We start from the raw sequence: 26,009 nt of genomic DNA on the forward strand, positions 1-26,009 counted from the left end.
TTTTAGAACCACGTAAAAGAGGTAAGGCTACCTAAAAGATTTCAAATGTCCGCCGTCAAACGCTAGATCGACATGACTTATACTATAAACAAAACGGATGGAATCAAGACATTGTATAAACATAGTTTGCAGTTTACAATCTTAAGACACAGGCATTTAATCCCAGTGTTCATACGTGTAACACATACAGTACTAAGTAATCTGTACTGGTAATCTTAACTGCCCGCTATTAATAGTATCGTTGAACGTATTGCGTTTTAAAAATCAATGTGATCAAGCTATTGCCAACACATGTTATGAGTTTACTATAAGGAATTGGAACATTGGATACATACGGCTTTAGTTTCATATTTCGCTTTGATAAGCAAAAAAAAGTTTCAAAAATATTATGCAACGTATAAAAACCGTAAAATATACAATTTCCAAAACCATTTTCGAACAATTTACTATTGCCTAAAATGTTTTTTAATGTTACTGTCATAATCTGATCTTGCGTAGTACACAAAGGTAACAAAGAGTGCGATTTTTTTATGAAAATGGAAAATTATAACTTCAAACAGTTAAAAATTTACGCCAAGAAACAATTTAAAACATTCTCACGCATGTTTGTGTCTGCCTATAGATTAAAAGTTGGTCAATATTGTCACTTATTTTGTTATCACATTTATACAATGTTGATAAACAAATATAAATGATTGCATAAATATTTTGTACACTTCTTATACCTAACTCTAATGATACACTCGTAATTTGACGTACTTTTAATATATTATAACTATATGGAAATGCGTAAACTTTCTATTACTTTGTTAAATTCATTAGTTCATTACAAGACCATGACCTTACCTATCAGGACAGTGGTTAGGAATCAAGTATTAAATTAATATAAAATGAGCCATTAGTTACTCCGATGTGTAACAATAAATATCATAATAAGTAAATACGCAGTTAGTTTTGTTTCTCGGTTAGCAACAAAAGGCCGGCCGATACCAAGCAAACTGCGTCGTTCGTTCGCGTCAAACGATGTTCATTTTGTACGGCGTAGTAACTGTCAATTCCTAACCTAAAATATACCGACTTGAAACACTTTTAACACTGAATACACACAAATAAAATATACCGGTGTCCATAAAATAATAATGTAAATAACTTTTCTCACAACAATGACGACATAAATGTTTAGTTACTTACGATTTATGTTGATATCGGAGTGTCGTGTCCGCCCCAGCGACTGCCTCAACGCACACTGGCTGCGCCGCGTCGCGTTGCGCAGTGGGAACGACCGCGCGCGTTCACTCTTCTTATTTTTAAAAACAACTTTTTAAATCGGCAATGGATCCGTACAGACAGACAGACTACAGCGAGTCGCACAACCAGCGGACGAGACGTGTCGCAACGGCTCGTATTGTAGCCCTCCCCACCTTGTGCAAAGTGACCTTATCGTTTGGCTGCACTCAGTAACAGTGAGTGCAATATAAAGACGTACTTACCTACAGCGCCATGTCGCGATACTCTATACATTAATACTTCTCAGAACTATACTGCGAAACCGCTGACGATGCAATCTTGAAGAACTACTTGGCCCATATAATATTACATAGCTGAGTCTAACTACACAATGACAATGAACAAATTTTTAAAACTTACCGCTTTTTTCTTGAGGCGCTTCCTTTTGTCACCTTTCATTAAAAACCGATAGAAGTTGAACGATAGCTTAATAACTGAACAATGAATACTTAAGGGAATTTGGAAAACATATTGACATGTAGTTAGTCCGGTGACCGGCGGGGTACTGGCCGGGCTAGGTGCATCGAGGCAGGGATCACTAACGCAGCGCACTAATTGGACACCCATTTCCATCAGACATGCGCCTGAATATCGAACTGCTGTATTCAGGACATCTGAGTGAATACGAAATATTTTATCTCCCGTACCTATCGTTACATAACTTACCTAAGTATAGATGAACCAATGCATCACAAGCTATGGAAAGACCACGCCCTTCTACGATCGATCCAAATATCTCAACACTGAAGCGTGCTTACCCCGTTCTAAATATAAATATTGTTACTACTATATATCAAACTTGACCTACATATACTACTTTCAAGTTATGCGGAAACCGAATCCACACTTCTTATAACCGCTGATATTTAAAAATAAACAAAAATCCAGACATTTCAAGGAATGTCTTAAATTCGTACTTGATCGCCGCATCGCAGGAGCTAATAGTGGCTCGCTCGAATTCGTTACTGCGTAGTAAGTACTGCGTTTCTTGAGGCATATTACGCAGAAACTAACCTAGGTCAACCGTGAAGGGCAACGTGCAAAAATGCATTTGATACCAATAAACTACTAACGTGTACTTAATTGGGTAATGAATTAGATTAATTGAATACTTCACCATTAAACTGTCGTAAACCTAGACAGGTATGTACAATACCTAAATAGATTTGTCAACGATACTAGTAACTCCATGTGCGAAATACTATGCTAATCACCAAGCACATTTTTTTAAGAGTGAAAAATAATCCAGTGGCTTCTCCCACCTGGGCGAGGCGAAAGGGAGTGTCAGACTCTTACTGACTAAAAATCACCCCGTCCCTACTTCCTTCGAGCCGGACCCCCAGTAAACCAGCTAGGTAGTCCGCAGCTCCGGATATCGCACCAGCCCTACTGGGCCCCATCTGTGGTTCAGATTTGAAGTCAGAGATGAAAAAGTAGATGTATTATCAAGGCTCATTGAATTGTTCAATGCACGAGTCCAGAATACAAGTATGAAAGTTCGTAGTAGGACATTTTGACCCATAACTGAAAATACGCATGTCTTACGAGACAAATGATGAAGGAAAAGCAACACCTCCTTTCAAGGATATTCAGGACTGATTAATTAATTAATTAAGGATTAGATGTATTATTAGAAAAGGAATTAGATTTAGGAGCTATATTATATTAAGTAATGGAAAAGAAAGGAATGAGGAAGTTAACGTTTTCATACCGAGTTTAGAAATTAAGTCACAAAAATCTAGACTAAACTAAATAAATGTCATTAATTACCTGTAGACAAAAAGCAGTCAGATATGTTACTATTTTAAGCGCATTTACGCTGCGTAGGTCTATGTCTGTCTATGTCTGAATTATCGTTTAGACGCTTAATTTTAGATTTCAGATTTAAATTTAGTCATCATGGTCATAAAAATTTGCAGAAATTACCGAGACATGTCCTATGACATCATCGGATTCCATTTTATGAACTAAGGCTCCACTAAAATGACCTTTAGGTGATTGTATTCATTAAATAGTTAGTGCATTGAATTTTTATTTCGAAAGTACTACAGGGCTGATTAGTCTAAAAAATATTTAGACATTAGGAAGCTTACTTATTAGTGAATAACATAAGTAGACCAAAACCCTCATAGTCTTGCAAGAACGGGAACTCCAGAAGTTGAAAGTTGAAGTTGGAAGTAGTCTTCATACGTTCAGTAGTCTTGCGATGAAGATGAAACAATAAGTATAGTTTATACCTAATTCTCATCGACTTCATTCGATAAAAAGTCGATGCTTTATTCTAGTTTTTCTTGTGTCTACTATTTAGTTGCTGACTATATTGCCAATTGACTATATTGCCATCCCCGACACCTGTTACAATGACCTCAGTCTACTCATTTTCATCAATAAAAGGTACGTAACTAATAGTAATCAGCTGACAAAGTCTAACAAAAGTTAAACAAACAATTTTCAACGGGCTGGTACAAAAACGGAACTTTCTTCACGCATCAAGAGGCCCTCGACTGAATTACTGCGCAGTTTAATTGACAAGCCAAGGTAATGTCTGACTTGCAAGGGGAAAAACTGTGTGATATTGCAGTATGACACAGTGGGTAGCCGACTGGCTGTTAGCCTGTTAAGCTACGTATCGCGGGTTGAAAATATTAAATCACGGAATAAATATTGATATTTTATGGGATAATTTATCTACTAACGGTTATTCCGGGTCTGTATGATCATCATCAACAATCCACGACAGTCCACTAGTCCATTACTGGACAATGACTATGCTTCCATTGTCCGAAATGTTAACCAGGATCACGTTTAGCGTGAGACGATCTATGATCTCCTGCCGTAAGTGCGGGTCTGCGGATGGCGAGCAAGGGTAGCTCGCTGCCCGACTAGAACCAGACCCGTGCGTCAACGCGTCGGGTTCCGCGCGCCTTCCAAAGAGCCATCAGACCACCACAGATGAGACCCAGTAGGGCTGATGCCAACCCGGAGCTGCGGTCTGCCTAGCGGGTTACCGGGGCTCTGGCTCGAAAAACAGGAGTAGGAACGCAGTGGTTTTTAGTCAGTAATGGTCTGACTCTCCCTCTCACCTTGCAGTAGGCGGGACTCCATTGGATGATTTTCCACACTCAAAAAAAGGTTGAAGATCGCAGGGTAAAAGATATCGGTTAACCAGGGATCATAATAATTTTAAACTTTGGTCCGTTAGTCCTTTAGTCCACTCATATAATTTATGAGTTATAGCACCCGCAGGAACAGTAGCGGTAGTAACAATGTATTGAACTCTGCTACTTCTGTGAGGCAACGTGTTAAAGAATACTCCTCACAAAACTGTCTGGTCCGTATGTACTCAATGTACCCATTAACAGGTCTCACTGATAACGAGTGTTTGTTTTGTAAACATGACTGTACCTACTGAACAAATTATACTTTGCAATCAAATGTTGGTTGGTACTGCATGATTCGCAAAAAATATGGATAGTGAAAACTATAAAAAGCATTGCAAATTAAAATTAAAATTTGCAAATAATATTTTTTATGGTATAGGTATCATAGCAGCAAATGAGAAAAGGGAACAGGTAAGCAATCGGCGCCGGCGCCTCCCATGGACACCAGAAGAAGTTTCAAGTGCGTTGCCGGCCTTTTGGAGGTTAGAGATTTGTGTTAACAACGAAATCAATAACGTATGCACTATGTATGTTTAATAATACATAACACAGCTCTATACGACTTGGGAATCGAACTCATAATGCTTACAATCACAAAGCCGAAAATGTTGAGAGCGAACTCCAAATTCAGATTTTCTTTGATATGTAAACGTGATCATAGAGCCGACTTTACAAAAAAAATACGCAGATACGTTGCACCTAAACTTAGTTTCATTATCTTTCCGTCCATTCCTTCGAAGAACAATAAGCGTCATATAAAAATTTAATAAAAAAAATAACATGTCATTGCAAAACAACTGGGTAAGCATAAGCATAGCAGTTGGAGCTAAGTGATTACTTTATCTTATCAGAGCGTTAAGCGGGGAACACTAGAATACAACAGCTTGTCTACGGACATGTTTTCAACTGATAAACATATGGGTATTTGGTTAGGTGTGAAGGCTCAGCTGGAGACATGGTTTGTGAAGGTTTAAACTTCACACACAATGGCCTGTTGTTTGCATTGGTTGCTTTCTAGCCGATCTGTGATCTGAATGTCATTGGGAAAGGTTTGTGCTGTTCAGTAATGGATGATGACGTCATAAAGCTATCCGCTTTCCGTTTCTATGATTATTGCATTCTATATAAATGCAAATGTTTGTAAGTTTGTGTGTTTATATGTTTGAGTATTTGTGTGTATGTTTGTTACTCAATTACGTCAATATCGCTGACGAGATCGGGATGAAATTTGGAACAATGGTAGGTTATGGTCTGGAATAAAACATATGACACTTTATATCCCACGGCACCGCGGGCAAAGCCGCTGGCAGAAGCTAGTTACTTAGTTGATTTTTTTTCTAATGCTCACAGCTTCTCCGTGTGAGAAGAAGTCTTTGTTAGCAGTGGCCCATATACATTTAGGTTAGTGATGATGATTTCTTTCTTGGATTAATACTCCAAAATGAGATCACAAAGGTAAGTAAAGCCGAGTTCTACGGTTCCATTTTAGGGAACAGAGAGTAAAGTTCCCTAAGAAAAGGAGGATCCTCCGACCAGGCGAGGTGATCATGCCTAGCGGGCTTTTTGCCCAACTATTGTTCGTTGGGATTTTCTATCCGTGTTAATTCGCATGTAAACTTCGTATGTGCGATGCAGGATATTTATGACGTCATCCGTTGATTTGCTCGTCGATAGTCTATGTGCGACTTCTGTCATCTGTCACTTGTTACTTGTCAATGTGTCGCCACATCACTCCCCCCCAAGACCGGAGGTCGATCCTGTTGAGACGGCTGTCGATGCTTGAGATGAGCGGTGCCAGAGCCAATGTAGAATGTCCCTTAGTTCCAGTGAGTCGGAACTGTGCCGCTGAATGCCCAGTGAGTCGGGTGAGCGGTGCAGGGTGATACTCCAGTGAGTCGGAGTAGTGAAGCTCGCAGTGTCCCACGGTGAGTCGGGGAATTGATGCTGCGAAGGTAGGTGCGTAGTGGCTGGCGTCTGCGTTGACGGGAGGAAGGCGTCCTCAGACCGTGTGCAGAGAGTGCTGTGCCTAGACGCTGATGAGGCCGTAGGGAAGAACCAGGCTGCATATCTTCGATGTAGCGTGTGGTGGTCCCTAATAAGGCCGAGGATGCTGGTTGGCTGCGACTTGATTACCGCTCAGCGGAGAAGTGATGGGTGAGGGAGATGGCGATAAGGATGACGGTGCTGATCTGCTCCGTGAAGGTTGGTTTCAATCACGTCGGGGTCACCACTTTAGGGAACAGTGAGTAAAGTTCCCTAAGAAAAGGAGGATCCTCCGACCAGGCGAGGTGTTAAGCCTGGCGGGCTTTCTGCCCAACTGTTGTTCGTTGGGATTTTCTATCCGTGTTAATTCGCATGTAAACTTCGTATGTGCGATGCAGGATATTTATGACGTCATCCGTTGATTTGCTCGTCGATAGTCTATGTGCGACTTCTGTCATCTGTCACTTGTTACTTGTCAATGGCCACACCATTTCGGATCAAGAAAAAATTGTTCAATTTTTTTTTCTATAGAGGACTTTTTCAGTCTTACAGCACATATTGTATGAGAAACTGTAAATTACCTAATTATAAGTAGGTACCTAGTTAAGTACAATCTGCCTACCTACCCATTTAAAACAAGATTTTAAAATCTCCCACGACAACAGACACCGAAGGTAGGTCAAATAACAAAAGTTATTATTATATATTTATAACAATTAGAATGCCGTGTCATCATAATACGATCATTGTGTTATGCAATTTCTTTGATCGGTAATTCGTAAACAAAGTTTACAAAATAATTATTAAACGCTTACCTAGCGGAAAATAAGAATGGTCTTACAACGCCATCTATGTTTTCAATTCGAACTTGCAAGTGAAGCACAGAATGCTGCGTACAAAGTAAAGTAATGTTCACATGTTGTACTAGATGGCGCTACCTACCACTTTATTGATTGAATGTAATGTTTTCACATTATCTTTATTTTTTACCTAATCAGATAAAAATGTTTAAAAATAGACTCAATTCAGGAAATTATGACTTTAACAACACGTTTTATCAATGTGATTCGATAAATTGTTTACATTTTTGCGAAGTAGATTAAATAATTAATCCTTTTTTTTAAACAGATTACAGAAATATTGTTCCATTAAAATTTACTTTTTAAATCCATTCAGCCTATGTGTAAATGAATCAAAATATTACTAAAATGAATTCTTTATAAAATCAACAGGGTATTAGAATGTTATATTACTTGTTAGATTAGAACATGACACAAATAATAGTAATTATTGTTTAGAGTTGCAAATAGCTGTAATCTATATGTGTCAGACATAAGGTCAAATGGCATTTTCGTGGAATGTTAATTAAGATGATAACTATTTTTAAACACAAAGAAACTAAAGCTATTTGATAGGAAACACACTTGAATAAAATTGTACTGTTAGGTAACTTTTAATCAATATTCAATCTTGTAATAGTGTCACAGGGTTTACTATCCCATATTCTATGTATTGAATGTCTATTTATTGGGTGAATAAATATCCTGTAATTGGAATTAAAAGAAGTGACCTTGGTATTTAAAAAGGCAGCAATGCCAAATATGTGGTAGACATGTTGAATGTCATAATAAACCACTCCACATGTTCATAGTAAACACAGCTGATAACATCTTATTATGTTTTCATCCTACATATTTGTTTGTTTTACAGCATTACCATTCAGTAAATAACAGTTAAATGTAATTATCTATCATAATACAGCATACTCGTGACGAAACTGTACATCTTGTTGTGCAATAGAATCTTAGAAAATAGATTTAATGAACCCCTGTCAACCAAATAATCTGATATTACATCAACATACACGAAACACATTACAATTCCAATACCAATTGGAACTGTTTGGATCGCCATCTAAACAACATTGTTGTGAGAAAAAACACGAGCAGTGATCATAAATAGAATATACTAACGTAGTAAACAAGCGTAACAAAGGAAATTATTCGCTACTTACATTCTGTGATTCCTCCTCCAAAACAGCCATAGCTTCAAAATCAATATTCATTTTTACAATTTAACACATATAAAACACTATAAACGTGAGTAACTCAATAACATACGACGATATGTGAAATAAACAACAAGGAAATTAGATAATTTGTATCAAAAGTTGCTCTTCAAGGTATTGTTTACAAACTGGCAAGGTCATTTGACATATTTTGGTAAATAATAATGGATGCGTTCAAATGGTTTCGCAAACTTCACACTCCAACAAATAGTAAACTAAAATAATCGACTATTTCACAAACGTCGTCGTGTCAAACGAAACGTACCAATGTTGCCACACGACAAATACAAATGTCAAAGTTTTTCGACCTCGCTAGTTTTTCTTTCTGTGATAAAAAATCGTAGCTTTTAATTTTTTTCATTGAACTTGTGATGTGGCCTTAAAAACGATAAACCATTTGTCTGCATATTATTTTAGAATGTGTATTGAGTGCGGTGTTACTGAGGTGATTTTGTATTTTTGTGTGCGGTTAATGCAATAGTGTCATTGTGAGATCACGATGCGTATCGGTTTCGTGTTATATTGGTGCGTATTTGCTTTTCATCTGTGTAAAGCGGAAGATGTGGAGAAGACAGAGAATAGAGACAGTGGCAGAAGGCAGCAGTGGGGTCCCGTGGTGCGGAGTGGGTCGTTTATGAGCGACTCAGCGGTCGCAGCCTCCAACGAACAGAGTAAGTTATCATGACCCCGAATTCGATCATTTTCTCTGACTTCTCATGACACCTGTTGACGTCCTTCACGCGAGTCATGTCTGAAACAATTCGTAATTACAAGAATACATGCCAATTATTCATTTTTATACATTTGTAGTTACAAAACATAGCTATTCATATTTTTTTGCCACTTCGCGGCATAAATTTACGTCTCGTACTGGCTAAGAATTTTAGAAGTTTCTGGCATTTATTTTATTTTTTATTAAGTTAACTAGTCTCTTCTACAAAAATAAATAAAAAAGACTTTAGTTTTGAATTGTACTTTAACTACTTATTTGAGTTGTGGCTAAATCTAATAAGAAACAAGTAGTAGTTGAAAAAGAATATTGCAATCATTTCTTACATTAGAAATAAATAATTGATGCTAATTTTATATGAAATATCTGCATATTATAGACTTTTATTGTATTACAGAATTTTTAGCCCCATTAAGACTTATTGGAATAAAAAGATTGTCTAGTCTAACTAGAATTAGGCACTGAATTGAACATTTTAATAGCTAATTACTAGAACTTATACATTGCTCATGGCATAGTATTTCTGTAAATTAATATTTCGTCGTTGTCAAACCAAAATCTGCTATGTGCAAAAAGTATACTTTTGAGATATTGACAAAATAAGTTTTCCTGAAAAATTTAATACGAACATTTATTTTTAAAAGTATTTTATTTCAAAGTTATCGTTATTATACGTAAAGTTATTTGTCTTTTAAGTATATAAATTTAACAGTTTATTTATAATTTCGATAAAGGAATAAAAAAATCACATAACAGATTTTAAGTGGTCAAGTCTAGGACACATAGCAGGTTTTAATAAAAACAAATATTCAAATTACGTAAGTATTTAATATTAATGCATATAAAAAAAACAAATTAATTAGACTTAAATTTAAGGCAATCATAGAAGGGGTGGTAGTCACGATCTATAAATGGTTTTAATTCTTGAAGTTGATTAAACTTCGATTGAGTTATTTCCAGTGGACCATGATACAATGGCACAGGTTCAGGATACTCTTGGGGAACCTGCCTTCGTTGTGGAAGAATTATATAATCTTCTGGATGACGGAGTTTGAAATAAACATCACCGGAGGACATGTATTTAAATGCTCTGATATCATTTACTGTAGGATCACCCTTCCTTTTACCTGGTCTAATCGACTGATAATTGGTCGATATATTTTCATAATCTTTGAAAAAATCGTAGTGAACAACCCTAATATCATAAGGTTGTTTGGGCCGCGCTTGACGTATTTTTGTAATGTAATCCTGGGGTGCATAAATAGGAGGTTTTATATAATGTTCGATTGTGGAGTGGACACTATCAACCTCCATCATGGTGTGTCCTTTTTCTAAAATTATTTGTTCCACTTCTACTTTAAAAAAACAAGCGAAGTTACTCAATGTACTCGCTAATACCTTGTTTCTGTTTTGATAATTACATCCATCACTAATTATTGTGATGTGTTTATAATCTTTGCATGTTGTTTTAAGGTAATCAATTAGACAGCTAGTAAATTCATTGGAAGTAACTCCTCCGTCTGCTTCGTGCCAAAAGTAAATAGTGACATCTGCGGTACGAGAATTATAAATCGTAAAATTGTGACACTGTAATTTTTGTTTGTAATACAGTGCACCAGCTAGCAATTTTGGTGCTAAAAGGACACTTTGCACGTCAACCGTTATCACTGCGATGTCTGGGTTACTCTTTAAGTTTTCTATTGCTATTTTCTTAGCATAACGTGCTTCATTTTTTTGAATATGAACTTCATAGACATCTTGTGAAACATTTTTTAACTGAAAACTACAACACACATCGCACTGATCCTTTCTTGGTTTGTGAATTGAGATATTATTTGTTTTAAGAACACTTAGAAAAGTATTTCGTGAACATGTTTTTTTATTATGTTCAGTGCACCAGGTTTTGTAAACTGTATGCATATGCATATGTGATAAAAAAGTTGACTCGACGTAAATGCGCTTTGATGATGATCGACAATAGTGACTTGGCACTTTAGGAAGTAAATCTAACCATTCAACTACCGTACCTCGTAAGCTCGTATACCTAGTGGGCATTACACTGTGTCTGTGTCCAGTCATAGGAGGTGCTGTACTGTCGTGGTCCATTGCTGGCATATCTTTAACCCAACGTAAGAAAGTATCACGTCCAAGATCAAGTGTGTTCAAAAAAAACAATCTGCATACTTTTACTTTGGCATTTTGGCAATCAAACTTGGGCATAAAAATATCAAAACCAACTTGTTTTCTAGAGGTAGTACTCACGAGATTATCACGTTTTCTTTTCTTACGTAAACTCCTTTGAGATACTAATCCTTGTACGTAAGCCTTTTTTCACTCCATGTTTTCATATTCCAAAATTTTGAATGCAATGTAGACCGTTCTTCTTCTGATACCAATCCACACATGAAACTATGTTTAGATTTCTTATTCATTGCAGTATGACTACAACGACTTTTTACAGACCGAGCTTCTTTTGATGTATTCTGTTCTAGCTTTCCATCTTTTTTCTTATATCCCATGTATGATTTTCCTAGTAAACGGCGGCGTTTAGCCATAGATTGACCTAACGGTGGGGTTTGAGATTCTTGCACTGGTTGTTCATTTGATGAATCACTATCACTGGTGTAAATGATGTAACGCCTGGATTTGGTGGTTGTAGGAATAGGTGAACTATCACTCTGCTCCGGGAATGAATCAATTGACATGCTGGCAAATACGCCCGAAGATGTAGACGGTTGATTAATCTCATCGTAATTAACAATTTCCTTATTAAGGTTCATTGATTCTCTGTGAGGTAGGCTTACATTTTGCTCATTTTCATGTTGTAAACATTTATTTGCCGAATTCAAAACTAAATCAACCATTCTCTTTCCCCTCTCCATAGTAACATTCACTCGAAAACACCGAAATTAATTTTTAACTAGACGATATGTATACGTGTGTACTTAATAACTGACTGCATATGAGTATAGTTAAACAAAGGCAAGTCAATTATTGGATTTGTTATGAAGTTTGAGGGTAAACGTAAATAAACCATTAAGATTTATCACTTTAATTTCTCAGTACACCTACACATAAATATTGTGTTAAAGAACAAAGAATTATTCATATCAATACTTTGTTATTATTGTATTCTGTATGAATAGGCGGTTATAAGAGCACAATATCGTTTAAACTCAACACTTAGCAGATTTTATAATAGGTATTGTCATTGGTCATGGTCAAATAAAATATGCTATGTGGCAATATGTCACATAGCAGTTTTTATTTGACAAAGTTTTAGCTGCGGCACATAGCATATTTTATTAAGAGGCCATAGTTCAACAAATATTGGTCATAAGCACATAGCAGTTTTTCCGTACGATAAATAAGGTAGTGAGCTAATCACTATGGTCAAAATCTTGAAATCACAAAAAAGTGCACATAGCAGGTTTTGGTTTGACAACGACGATTTATCTTTATTTAAAGCATTAAATTATTCTTTTTTTAACTATAAATACAAAATTATTTATTTCCTATTCAAATCTTTTAAAATTGGAACACAATCCTGCATCACAACAAATCAGCACCCTGTAGCCATAAATTAATTAAAACTGAATTCTTGTCTCTTAGTTTACATTACCAAATACATAATCATCTATCAATATAGACCTTATAAGTCCAGTATAAAGTCCGATTTTGTTTGTAAGTACCATGAAACCGCCAGATGTTTATCGTAGGCTACTTGTAAGGAGTTTTTATTAGTGCACACTTCATCTTACGCAGTCAGTTTATAGTTATTGAGAGTAATCTTCGCCATATGTTATCTGTTATAAGTTTTAGATGAAATTAAATATGTTGGTGTAAATATAGATATATATTATATGGGATTTATACTTAGTTATAAAATAGGAGGTATACAATACATAGTATAGTATGCGTAATACACATTCTATACAAATTTTTCTAATAACTACCTACATGTATCAATGAGACTAACAAGTTTTCTATAATATCTACCTACATGTAATTATACTAATAAGATTTGAATTTAATTTAAAATTGTAATTAGATAGGTTAATGAACTGATAAAGGTTTTGCACTTTGCATAGGTAACTAATATAGCTTTCCAATATGTTATCACATATTAGTTTTAAGTAACTAAAAAGATAGAATAGGTACTTAAATCTTATTTAAACACTTGTCTGCTATCTAAAGAGGTTCTATGTTTGTTCATAATGTTCATAAAATAGTTACCTAAGACTGAGTGTATCCTTCTTGATTACTTTAACTAGTAGGAAATATTCAGATAATTATTACACTTGTAACTCCTTTAAAATCATTAATTAGGTACCTGTTTCTAGCTAGGTTGTTCACCACATTGCTATCCCTGCTCCTTGAGCCAGAGTCTCATTAACCCGCTAAGTAGTCTGCAGCTCCGAGTTCTTATAATTATCTTAGGCCTTCCATAAATACTGCAGTACCTATTTGGGTAATTAATAAGTTATCATAAAATATACTGAACAACCAATAAGCGTTGTTTGAAATAATGTTGCAAAAATAATAGCTCAGTATATTGTGAAAATACAATTTGGCACATATTCAAACATAGACGTGTTACACATAGTAACAGAGATGTGAGCATTTGTTTGTATTAGTGTAATGTACCTGATCAATCAAAACAATTAGAATATGACTGCTGAACTTGGTGCTTTCGGTTTGAATCTCGAGTAAAATATTATTGGAGTAATAATCATAGAAGATAATAATAGAGGAAAGTAAGATGTTGCAATAATTAACCCTGAGTCTGGATTTATGTTCTGGATCATTTCTCTCATTATTTTCTTCTATGATATTGGTGCATTTACGGACATACAAATTCATATACATACTAAGTTTTTTATTTTTTATTGTGATTATGGCAATTAAGTTATGCACACACATAAACCCAAAATAACAATTTATGGATTAGGTCACATAAAGTTATTCCATGTGAGATAATCTGCAATTACATTATACAGAATGATTCAATAAAAGTTAGCCCGATTTGACCTTATGAAATTAAAGCAGTGATGTCATGTTTATTATGTTAAACAAATTATTTTAATCAAATTCGTTTTATGTGATATCCATATACTATTGACTGATTGAGTTCACCTGTTTCACGTTTGTGCGATGTGATCTGTAGATGTTATGTGTAAACAATAATGAGGAATGTACACTACACTTTAAATAGAATATACATTATCCTTGTCTGTCTAGCTTGTTGTTAAAATTAGCACTTATGTGAGAATTTTATGTTAACTATAAATATTGTACCTACTTACCTGCTATCAAGGGCAAAATTTTAATAATGTTTGTGGAAAATTGTAATAAATAGGAGTCAGGTAATAATAATACATAGATAGCTTTAGAAATTATTTTATCACAATACTACTTACATGAAGTAAAATTGTTTATGTAGTTATACCTATATAATTATAGTATTGAGTAACTAAGTTGTTACTCAATACTATATATAGGTATAGGAATTATTACGATTTTTGCTGTTAAAACAAAATAATAATTTTCTTCACATTTTGACTAAACTCAACTGATTACATCATAATTTGACCTTAGACTTAAAATCCAGTTGAGAGTAGATATTATTCACTTTTTTTAAATATTTTAAATCATGTTATGCTGTTTTTAATCTTCATCTAAACTATAAATAAACAATCAGGCATATCATTATTATTAAAAATCATGAATTTTTAAATAACAATCTGACTATCATCGAAATAATCTTTCGAATGACAGATAAAAATATTTCTGTCTGTCTGACTAATGCGGTGAAATGTTAGTTTTGATTCAGTACACTATTTTCATTGTTTCGTCAGCTTTCTTTGTGAAGTCATTCAACTGTCTAATGTGGCAGGGCGAGACCACACACTGTGAAATGGAAAGCAGTTTTAAGCTGTGGCTACACTAGATTAGATAGGAAATGAGTAAGTGCGAGATGTGTATTGTTTCGCCTCGCCTCTTTTTAACATCGTTATCAGCTAGAAGACGTCCAATACGAAACATAGAGGTTCCATAATCTCTACGCTTGGCCACGTATAGCAGTCAGGATCGAAGTTAGGCCATCTAGGACTTTGCTCTTGTCCCTTGACCGTCATCTTCTTAACTCCTCGTCCTCTTTTTAACTTCTGACACAAAAACACTGGTGTTTACAAGTTCAATGCCAATATCTTTCTGTGACATCTATGCGAACGGATGGGCTGATTTCGATGTGATATTATTGACAGCAAAGCTAACCTTTATGTAGTAATTAATGGTGGTCCTTGTCATTGCATTTGTGTCGTATGAAAATAGGAGAAATGGTGCTCAATAGCTAGATGCTACCAATGTGGCCTACGCTTTATGCTGCTATTTCACCATCTAGTTTCTCACTGTGTAGAGCATGAATCAAATACAAAGAGGAGATGTCATAACTGGATTTCCCATTAACATATCGCGTGATATTTGTTATGTTACGAGGAGCGCGGAACGTTACAAACCACGCCCCTCTCTATTTTCCATTCAGCGGTCCGATACTACAAAAACGTTGTCACTTGTCCACATTTTAATATGCCATTAACTGAGCGCATATAACTTACCTAGTTATCTAAACCTTTTTACTTATAATATCATTGGGCAGGGCTGTTTTTTTTTTTGTATCACAATGCACAACCACATTATGCCATCTCCTTTTTTCTTCATAGTGTAGACTGTAGACACTAGACACTTAAGTATGTGCACTACTTTTATTCCGAGAAAGTGTAGGCAGAAGACCAATAATAGTACACATACTTATCGCGAGTTAATATTAGGCAACTAGTCACTACAAAAAAAAAAAACATTCTTTAATTTACTCTGTCTAGATAAAATTGACACTGTTAAGTAGTGCAAATAATTTCTGACAGTTGGAAAACATTAAAGGAAAGTTAAATAAATACTGTGCTCATTTATCTATCCAGATATTTCAAGTTTTTTGAAAGTCGGTTAGACTAATAGTCTTATATATTATGTAGCACAGTTTAAGCTGGTATTTATGCATGTTTGCTTATCTGATTATATGCAAGTAACTATCATTTGTTTGTTGAACCATTCAACTATGTGAACTGTGAGATAAGGAGGGATAATAGTGGATATCTAAAGTTTCCTTGTTTATTATGGTCAATTTATTTTTTATTGCATTTGCTACTAAGGTAAATCGGAAGTTTTGATCTTTTAAGAGTTCATGTATTATGCCAACATGACATTTTCGTCATCATTACCCGTTTCCGTCAACTTCTGGACATAAGAATTCCAATGGACATTAAAAACATCAATACAGACATTAAAACCAGCCGAATATGATCAAAAACACCGCTTTTAAACACTATACAAAAACAAATATCGCTTCACAGTTCACACAGACGAAATTCGATTCCCAAAAAGACTTCAAATAAAATAAATCAAGTTGCCCACATATTTTTAAAAGCACACACATTAAATAGCACATAAAAACTATTTCAATTACGTATATTTATTCCCAATAAATTAATTTTATACCTAGTACTCAAATGTTTTTGAGTTATTAACACAAGACGGTATTACTTGCAGACTGCGCGTGAGTCATCAGATTTTTCTTAGTCTCACAGTCTCAGATCAATGGCAGACGGATGATCGTTCGATGCGTGTTTTCATCTTATTTTAGAACTCAGCATCGTGACGACGTGCCATCGATTGTAGTTAGTTAGTTATCTGAATTGCGAAACGGTTTACGATACCCGGTCGTACCCAGGTGAAAGATTTTTTTGTTCGATTTAGATTTATTGTTAGTGTTAGTTAGTCTCTTAGTTTTATTCTAATGCCTATTTACTTTCAAGGATCTAAGATAGTTACAGGTCGTGCTATTTAAAAAAAAGAAATGTTCAAAAGATATTTCATTAGCGGTCGCGTTGCTGAAAGATTGAAAAACAAAATTAAAGTAGAACAAACATAGATTATACTAAAGACATACAGTCTGGCCAAACAGATACGAGGCATTTCCAGCATTAATAGTTACTACATCTTGAACGTAATAAAGCCCCTATTTTTCTAAAAACCGGCAGGAACTTTCCATAAAACAAAGATTAATCAATCAAAATACATCAAACAGATAATACCTACGATGTTAATGGCTCGATAATGTGTTGTCCTATTATCGATAATCGACTAAAATATCCGATTAAATATTCCGCTATCCTCTTTATACAGAAAGCAGATCAACCTAGTCTATTTTTTAATAAAAACTAGCCTTTATTAGAAGACGATAAAGATTAAAATCTATTAACCGAATCAGCATATTTGTAGTAGGTTGACTTACATCTGTATTTAATAATCAGATATCTAATCGAACATCCAATTAATGTCATGTGGTAACAAATGGGTCAGTAGGCGCAGGAAATGATTGGTTTTGACTAAAATGTACTTGAAACTTGTTTACTAAGGGCGGAAGTCTGTGGTTTACCGTAACCAACCTTTATGGTCACAGAGGTCTATAGTATTTATTTATGCTGTTCCTTATTCCGATTGTTGAGTCATCTGATTGGCTGAAGAATTGTTTTATCAACGGATTTTCAATTCAAAATTGATTTGCTCATAGAGTAGACAGGCATACTCCGATAGATATAATTTACTTAGTTGATATTTTTAAAATATGTACATATTTATTAGTCTGTCTCATTCATAATTCTACGTAGTTCCAGGTGTAATTGATTAAATATTTATGATAATTTAACATTTCTGCACGACACCTCATTATTTTGAATGAAATCTAATATTTATTGTAACTAGTTAAGAGATATTATAGGAACCATTTTTATTCTTTATCTTATATGTGTAAGTCTACGTTTAAAATTGCGATGGCAGTGACTTTTAATACGTGATTTCTGATCCTTTTATGGACCCTGACCAATCACCCTTACATAATTGGATGTGCTAAAGTCACCAGGGGAAAAGGGATAATTTTGGACAATATTTAGTCTCTTTCGACCCTTAAAACGTTAAGTAGACGGTTTTCTGATGAAGTACAGTGTTTTTTTTTATGGACACATTTGTGTTCCTTCGACATTTTACGTGTTTAAAGACTAAATATAAAAGATGACTTGTATGTTTATCTGCCCAACTCATTAGGAAGTAGAAGCGAAAATTAATAATGCTTTAAGGGCCGTCTACTCTTTATGAGATGAACGTAAACATCTGTTGGCACAGGTCGACCGATCGCTTGATTAATTCCATGGCTAAATTAGAATCGCACCGTCTAGCCATTACTACTTACGACTGTGATACTAAAAGTACTTTTTCTGACGTGTTCTCAGTGCACGAGGATTTTCTTTATTAAGAATTTGGCTGATGGAAAACTTCCGTCATATTATTTTTGTTTTTTAGTTTATTTCGATTTTCTATTTAGAGTTTTTGTGATTGACATCCAAGTAAGTAGTGAAACGGTTTGAAGTACATTTTCGTATGCAAATATTGTCTCCCGAATTATTCTTGTGGTCCTAAAACTGTGTTGTGTTCTCCTATTTTAACTATTAATACTTATTAGTTATAGTTCAATAAGCAATAAATATTTTACTGTGTTTACATCCGATTCCGGAGTTTAAGTAGACATTCATTGCTGCTCTTATGTGTGTAATAGATCGTATAAATTACCATTTAATGTGTTGTGGTTTCACTCAGAGAGTGAAATATGGCTGATTTTTATGGAAACTAAATTCAATCATGACTTGGTAACAACACAATAGTCACAAATTTCGTCGACACTATCGTATAGAATATACTAAGAATTATCCTGTGATGTACCTATTTACTTCCTGTATATTTTTTAAATATAAACAAAACAAATGTTAGGAAGAAATGGACACAAAAATAGTCTCTCTGAAAGTGATAAAATCTTTAAAAAAACAACCTTTGTTTGAAATCCGATATGAAATGCTGCGAGATAATAGTTATTGTATTTTAAAGAAATGTATAATAACTATGTAGTTACTGAATTATAAATAGTTAGATTAACACCAGTCTTTCATCAAACTTAACAGCTCTTTTAACTATTTCCGTTTCCACAAATTAACTAATAAATCACGGTTTACTCACGTAAACATATTAATGGAGAAAACCTCTACTAATTTCGAGTCACAGAGGGATTCTTCATCATGAGCAGCATGCGCGTTATAAAAATATAGTTTTCCATGACTTCTAAGCTTGTTTAAAAACTAGGCAGATCATTATGAAAAATCTAGGTAATTTGAAAGACTAGCAGATTAACAATCGTTGCTAATTCTAATTAAATAAAGATTCAAGGCCATTCGTTTTAATTTTAATTCTTCGACATGAAACCAGACGTTAAACGGGACATTTTGTTTATTTTACACTTGAATTCGAATCTTGTGTTTGACTGAGAGGTGTCTGATGAATTGGCAAACAAAAATAGACCTAATTGACGAGCGAATAAAACATTCTGTTAACCTAGAATTGTTTTCGTGCTACTAGTGTCTAGTTTTCCTCTTAGCATTATCTCGTATGACCATCGCTTATTATTATACCTAGTTAGTTTGCTGTATATTTTATGTCTATTGTTTCAGCTTATATTTTCTTCAGATACCTATGTCTATGTATAGTGTATAGTTATTAATTTTTTATAAGGTATGTAATACCTAGTTAGCTACTCAACTTGGTTGTTGACTTCTGAATTTTGGGTACAGAAATTGACGTGTTCAATCTAATCCTCATCTAGGCTTCTTCTAGTTAGTTAATTAACTATTTAAGAGATACGTGTAAAAGTGTTATCTTGTAACCAATTTGCAAAAATAAATAACTATCATTTATTTTATCATTAACTAATTAATTTCTGGTGAGCATTAAGAGACACATCACAAACTGCCTCGTTGGTCTCAGTAGTAGCACGGAGTCTGGTATTGTGCCTAGTATATGGCAATAGGCTCACCTCCTATTACATGGGACTTAAAACACGCCTACCCTTTCGGGGATGAAAGACGTGACGTTACAGATTAAGGGACATATGCATAAGATGTAAGTATGCTGGGTTATCTCAGTTAAATAAAGGCTGCTTATGCTGAACGAGGCGAAGGTCAGTTCATAGGGAAACATGTAACCGCTTTATGAGTCATACGCTTAAAAATATGGTCCAAAAGTCGAAAACATCTTTACTTATGACAGGACCTTGACCAGACGAGTTTTTAAGACGAAGCCAGTTTGATGTCGTGAGAATATCATATTTGTAATAATTCCTCACATTTTTCAATGATATTTGTTGATTGATTTTCGATAAATAGTTATATATGTATTTACCTAAACATCGAAAGTATAATCTGCCTGTTCTTAACCAGAATGTTCTGTCTCTCTTTGTTAAAACTTCCAGAAGCTTGCTAGATTATTTAAAATTGAATAAACCCTGTTTTAATCATACAAATTGAACCAACATCCAACTCCAAATCTGTACAGGTTTAATTAGGCAGTAGGTATCTCGCGTTTTGTTAATTAACATACATTGTGTTAATTCACAATTACACGTAATTGTTTTAACAATCACATTGCTAACTGTCTGTTCTGTACTTGTTTGTTAATTGTTTTTCCATTAACTAAAACCTGAAAATCAAAAGCTCCCTTGTTAATTTAGGCTAGTAGGTAAGTAGGATTGTTGTTTTTGGAAAATCTAATAACTACCTATATAGTTAATGAGTCTAATGGATGTTTGTCGAATCTTCGAATCACATTTGTTGTTTTGTCCATTTTTTTTCTACAGCGAACAAAGTCTTTTCATTGAATTAGTCTTTTTGTTTAGTAGCACCATTTGTTTCGTCTTATTTGATAGATGTTGTCCTGGTATTTTGTATTGTTCTCAATTGGTTAAAATGATATACGAAATATCCCTAATTGTAACACAGAAAGAGACTAACCATGGTTTTTCTTTCTAGCTCGTTTTTCTTCTTGAAAATGAAACCTCTCTCACCTAATCTCTCCGCTTTTCCAATTAAATACTTTGATTTTAAGGATAGTTTCGTCAACTGTGTTGGCTTGTACCTACTTGTTTTAAAAAGTAGTTTGCTGCACCTAACAGGACTTTCTCTTTACCTAGTCTCACGAAGATTCTTTACCTATGACTCAGTAGAAACACGTACTTACCAATTGCTAAATCTAGTCGTGTCGCACAACAATATATTACTAGGTTTATGCTATTAACAAGTGTCGCACAGTAGGGTTTCTCGTGTCGATATATTTTAGTGAGCTAAAAATCTCCCATTCCTCAGTCTTTTTCCTCAAAGACTTTGAAGGATTTCCCCATCATCATAAAATCAACTGTCATCGCTCCAATTTCTATTAATTTAAACAACCACTTCATAACTAAGTACAGCTATAAATTACTTGTAAAACCGTGCGAAATATATCGCGGAAAGCCGTTGATCATTCGTGAAAATCTTCCTATAAATAGATTATAATATTCCAGTGAACTCATAAATTGGAAGTTTGTTGAACTTCGCTTCAAACAGCTTGTTTATTTTATTGGCATCGCATCCAGAATGCGAGGCAAGTGATATGGATTAATTGTGCACATCACAAAGATGTATCTTGTCCTCATTTTCTCTTCAATAGAAATCTTTGTTCGGAGGTAAATAAGCTATTGTTTCTAATTCATTTTCAAACTGTTTGCGATGGATCTTTTAATCTTTGTTTTTAGATGTAACTACCTCGATATTTGCTTTTTATTTCGTAGGTAGTTATAACATACTTTTCCTGTAAGTCTACTAGTAACTATGTGTATAGTGAGTCTCTATTTTCTTTTGTTAGGTAGGTAAGTATTTATTATGTCTTTGAACTCTGTCTTTTCTTTCACCTTATCTAAAAATACCTGTATTCTACGTAGTCATGCTTAGAATTACGTACATATTGTAAATACATTTACGTACAGCTTGTAGTTGTGCATTTTATTTATGTTATCATTGAATTATTCAACATTATCTATGTTTAAGCGGATATAACTGAACGTTCCTTTGATATTTTATAATCCAAATCCTACTCCCACGAAAATTGTGGCCTGATTATGGCGTGGTTTGTCGGTATCATTAAATGGGCTGCCAACAAGACATTCACCTAACTAGTTATTGTACAATGGCCAAGAATATTGGATTTTATAGCATTTCTAGTCTTTCAATAGGATCTAAATGTCCCAAAATAATGTCTAGACCTCATGTAAAATATGTAGTTATTGGTTAGTTCTGTTGAAATGGTAGTAATTTATAACTAGTTAAATAGATATTACCACATAGTTAGTACTATGCTATTCCAAATTGTATACTCTATCTCTGTGCCAGGATTAATTATGATCCGTTCAGTAATTATGGCGTGGAGGAGTAACAAACATCCTCATTCACAAACTTATTAAGATACTAACTAACTACTATAAGTCATATTATTATGCATAAGAGTAAATCGTAGGGGTTTAATCAGAAATACCTATGTGATTGATATCTCAGTCAAGTTCTGCCGAAATCCTTCAGTTACAGACAATTATAGGCCTGTTATAGACAGACCTGACCACCTAGTTATAGACAGATATTTTATTAAAGGATAGAATATTAGTTATAAACAATAGATGAATGTTACCACCGGACATATACGGTACTACATATTGGTACTTACGCAGTTATTATCAAAGTTAATATGCGATTGTTATGTATGTGATATTATTTATTTAGCTGTACAATTCATTATCATGAACTAACTTGCGCCACAGCAGTGTAACTGATCGATTTGTTTAGTTTTTATGTTAGAAAAGTTTAACAGCAGTAGTTACCTAGAATATATTTGTGACCAGCGCAGCCCCACTCTTTCTGCGGGCGTTGTAGGAGCCGACATTTAATAGACTGGACAACAGGGTCTCTGATAAATGTAAACCCTTTTAAAATCCCTTGTTCATCACTCCTGGTTAGCTTGGAGATTAGTGCAAACCCCTCTTATCGGGAAGAGGCTGTTCCTTAGTGGACTATCACGGACTATTCGTGAAGATAAGCTTGAGAAACCCCTTTCCTTGTTAAGAAATGGCTTCAGAGAATCTATCCAATAGGTGAATGACAGTTGAAACATACCACGTAACTGCCAATGACCTACAAAACAACGCGAGGTCGCCCATACATAGAGTAACAGACCACACAACATGAAATTATGAATTTTAATTAAATACATCACCACGTTACCGTACAGAAAGATAAACTTGAAAGTCAGATAGGGTACTTCGAGTCAATACCGTAATGGTCATAAATCAATTGATAGCCGAGCTAAAATAAACATTCCAATGAAAATAGATCCATTAATTTGTTTATGAAATTATGATGGAGATGAGATGAATGATAGATGAATATCAGCACTTAGTACCACCTCCATGTTTATCTTCGTAACTAGTGCTGGGAACATGTATGTATAATGGCGATGCGTACTCAGTCTAATTTAGCACGTCTTTCGTCGCCCAATAGAACACGTCATGTTTTTGTGACCTGAATGAACAAATCTGTTTTAACTTGTCATTCTTCTATGACGGAAAGTGCATAAACAATGCCACGTGCTACTTGAAATGTAGAACTTAAATATTTCCTTCTTCTTGTCATAAGAAAATCATCTGCTTCGTAAGCTGTCTAAATTCTAGTCTAATGATTCATTTAACTAGGTATAAATTATTATTTTTGCAATAGTATTTCGTTCCATTTATAACGTGTTTTAAAAATCCTTCAACGTTTTTTTTTTTTTTTACATTATCCTGTTAGTTGTTAGGTAGGCATTTTAATAAAAATCTTCTTCGTATACTTAGTTAGGTAGTGTTTACTTCTAAACTAAACCTTAGTCACCAATAAATAGGGTCCAAAACCTATTTGTTATTAGATCTTATAGTCATGGAGCTTGTGTTCTTAAAATTGGATCTCTAGTAGGTATCCCAAATTAATGTAAGTCTATAGATAGATTTTCGAGATGCCTTTTCCGCGTCCCTGAATAAGCAGCTAAACAAATGTTTAAGCATTGTAAACGCTTAAAAATAAAACGTCCAAAGTAGGTACTCATTTGCATATTGTGTATAAACATGCCACGTCATACTTCGTAATAACCAATTCTGTTATTAACATTTATAGGTACATTTTTTGAGTTGTTTAGGTATATCTTCATCTAGACGAGACATTATATACCTATTACCTAGTCATGCCTTTGACCATATTTAAAAAGCGTTACTATTTATTATAATACATAGTTGCTAACCTAATGTTCTTAGAATAGTAAAGACGAAAAAAAACGAAATTTCCAGAATAGTTTATTAAGTTACGACATCGGAATTTCCCTTTCCGTGACCACATTTTGAATCCTTTGATATTACTGCTTACAATTGAGTGTTTGAATAAGATGGGTTTGCGTCACAACATCAATTGATCTTAATAAAAGGGGAGTTAAATGGCTGTATGTATGTGTATATGTATATGTAGTATTGTTGGACACGGCTGCTAGAATTGATTGTTTCATTCACGACTTTATTGTTATGACATTTTAAGACTAATGTCTTTTGCTAGGAGATGCGAAAGATAAACGTGTCACCATTATACCGTGTAAAATTATTGTCCTGTAACCTAAGTAGGTAGTTTTACCAGGGCACCGGCTCGAAGGGCAGGAGTAGGAACGGGGTAGTTTTTAGACGGTAAGACATTCCCTCTCGCCTCGCCTAAGGCGGGAGAAGTCATTGGACGATTTTTTCCCTTAAAAGAAAAGGTAGTTGTTTGCAGAAATAAAGATCAGTTCATTTCAATACAGACAGATTTAGGAACGAGGTTTACTTACTTAAGCGTTGATAGCCGGACCTACCACCCATTTTATTAAATTGAGAAAATATTTTTGCTTTTCTTCACTCTTATTTTCTCTTTTATAACCTAGGTATCTTAGTAGGCTGAATGCTGCATCGTTCTGTACCCAAAGCGTTACATAATAGAAATTATTTCTGATTTCAATTTGCACTCTCAAACATAATAATCAATTTGAAACACATTTGCCCCTGCTTCTCAAACAATGAACCAGCGCGCACGCTGATAAAGTGATTTTGTAAAATAAAGCTAACTTCAAATAAAATGGTGAAATATTAGCAAATTGGTTTCCGTGTTTTGACAACGATTGTGGTTTACCATTTTCCTTCTATTCTTTATACCTACTACCGTGAGAAGAATTTTCAATCTAAATTGACCTTTGTGTGCAAGGATTTGTACAGACTTTAGAGTAGGAAATTAAACTCAAGGATGAAAGAAAAGGATGAAAACTCGGTCGTGATCTTGAAACATTCTAGTACATTCTTTTAACTCTTCGTACAATCAGCTGAGTTATTTAGTATGCACTATGCAGGTAGGAAAACGTAGATTGATTCAGTACTAGTACATAGGTTTGGCGGCTCAGTAACTAACGTATGGCTTTATGCACTAAGGTAATACAGTAAAACTATAAGTATGGATTTTTTTATTAACTAATGATCGTCCTGTTAGAGTTTGTTTGTTGTCTTTGTACGCGCTAATCTGCGGACCTACTGGTCCGAATTGAATAATTATTTTTGCGTCAATCAGACAATCCATTTATCGAGGAAGGTTATAGGCTATAAAACAACTCGCTACGATCTATAGGAGACAAGCAGAAAGGTTTGAAACAGCGCGGGAGTCCTTAATGATACTTACAATATTAGCTGTGTTGCTAATATTGTGCTACAGATTATTGTAACAAG

At 34.6% G+C, this 26,009-nt stretch overlaps 2 protein-coding genes across 8 annotated transcripts in view; one reads left to right on the plus strand and one right to left on the minus strand.

The window, feature by feature from the left end:
- The window catches only part of LOC118271129 (REPTOR-binding partner), a 30,696-nt gene extending 22,051 nt beyond the window's left edge, over positions 1-8,645 (minus strand). For 3 of the 5 annotated variants that reach the window (XM_035587070.2, XM_050695843.1, XM_035587069.2), the window contains exon 1: positions 1,648-1,869. In XM_035587070.2, the coding sequence (XP_035442963.2) occupies positions 1,648-1,860 (213 nt within the window). In that variant the 5' untranslated portion in view covers positions 1,861-1,869. Of the gene's footprint in view, positions 1-1,647; positions 1,870-8,445 lie in introns of those variants that run through there. The other 2 variants (XM_050695844.1, XM_035587072.2) reach the window with 2 other exon arrangements.
- A 130-nt stretch (positions 8,646-8,775) lies between these two features.
- The window catches only part of LOC118271127 (stromal interaction molecule homolog), a 56,819-nt gene continuing 39,585 nt past the window's right edge, over positions 8,776-26,009 (plus strand). For 2 of the 3 annotated variants that reach the window (XM_050695823.1, XM_050695824.1), the window contains exon 1: positions 8,776-9,170. In XM_050695823.1, coding sequence (XP_050551780.1) covers positions 8,999-9,170 — 172 coding nt within the window. In that variant the 5' untranslated portion in view covers positions 8,776-8,998. The remainder of the gene's footprint in view (positions 9,171-26,009) is intronic. The other variant, XM_050695825.1, reaches the window with a different exon arrangement.

The sequence above is a fragment of the Spodoptera frugiperda genome, chromosome 9 (genome assembly GCF_023101765.2).
Source record: "Spodoptera frugiperda isolate SF20-4 chromosome 9, AGI-APGP_CSIRO_Sfru_2.0, whole genome shotgun sequence".
Classification (NCBI taxonomy): Eukaryota; Metazoa; Arthropoda; class Insecta; order Lepidoptera; family Noctuidae; genus Spodoptera; species Spodoptera frugiperda.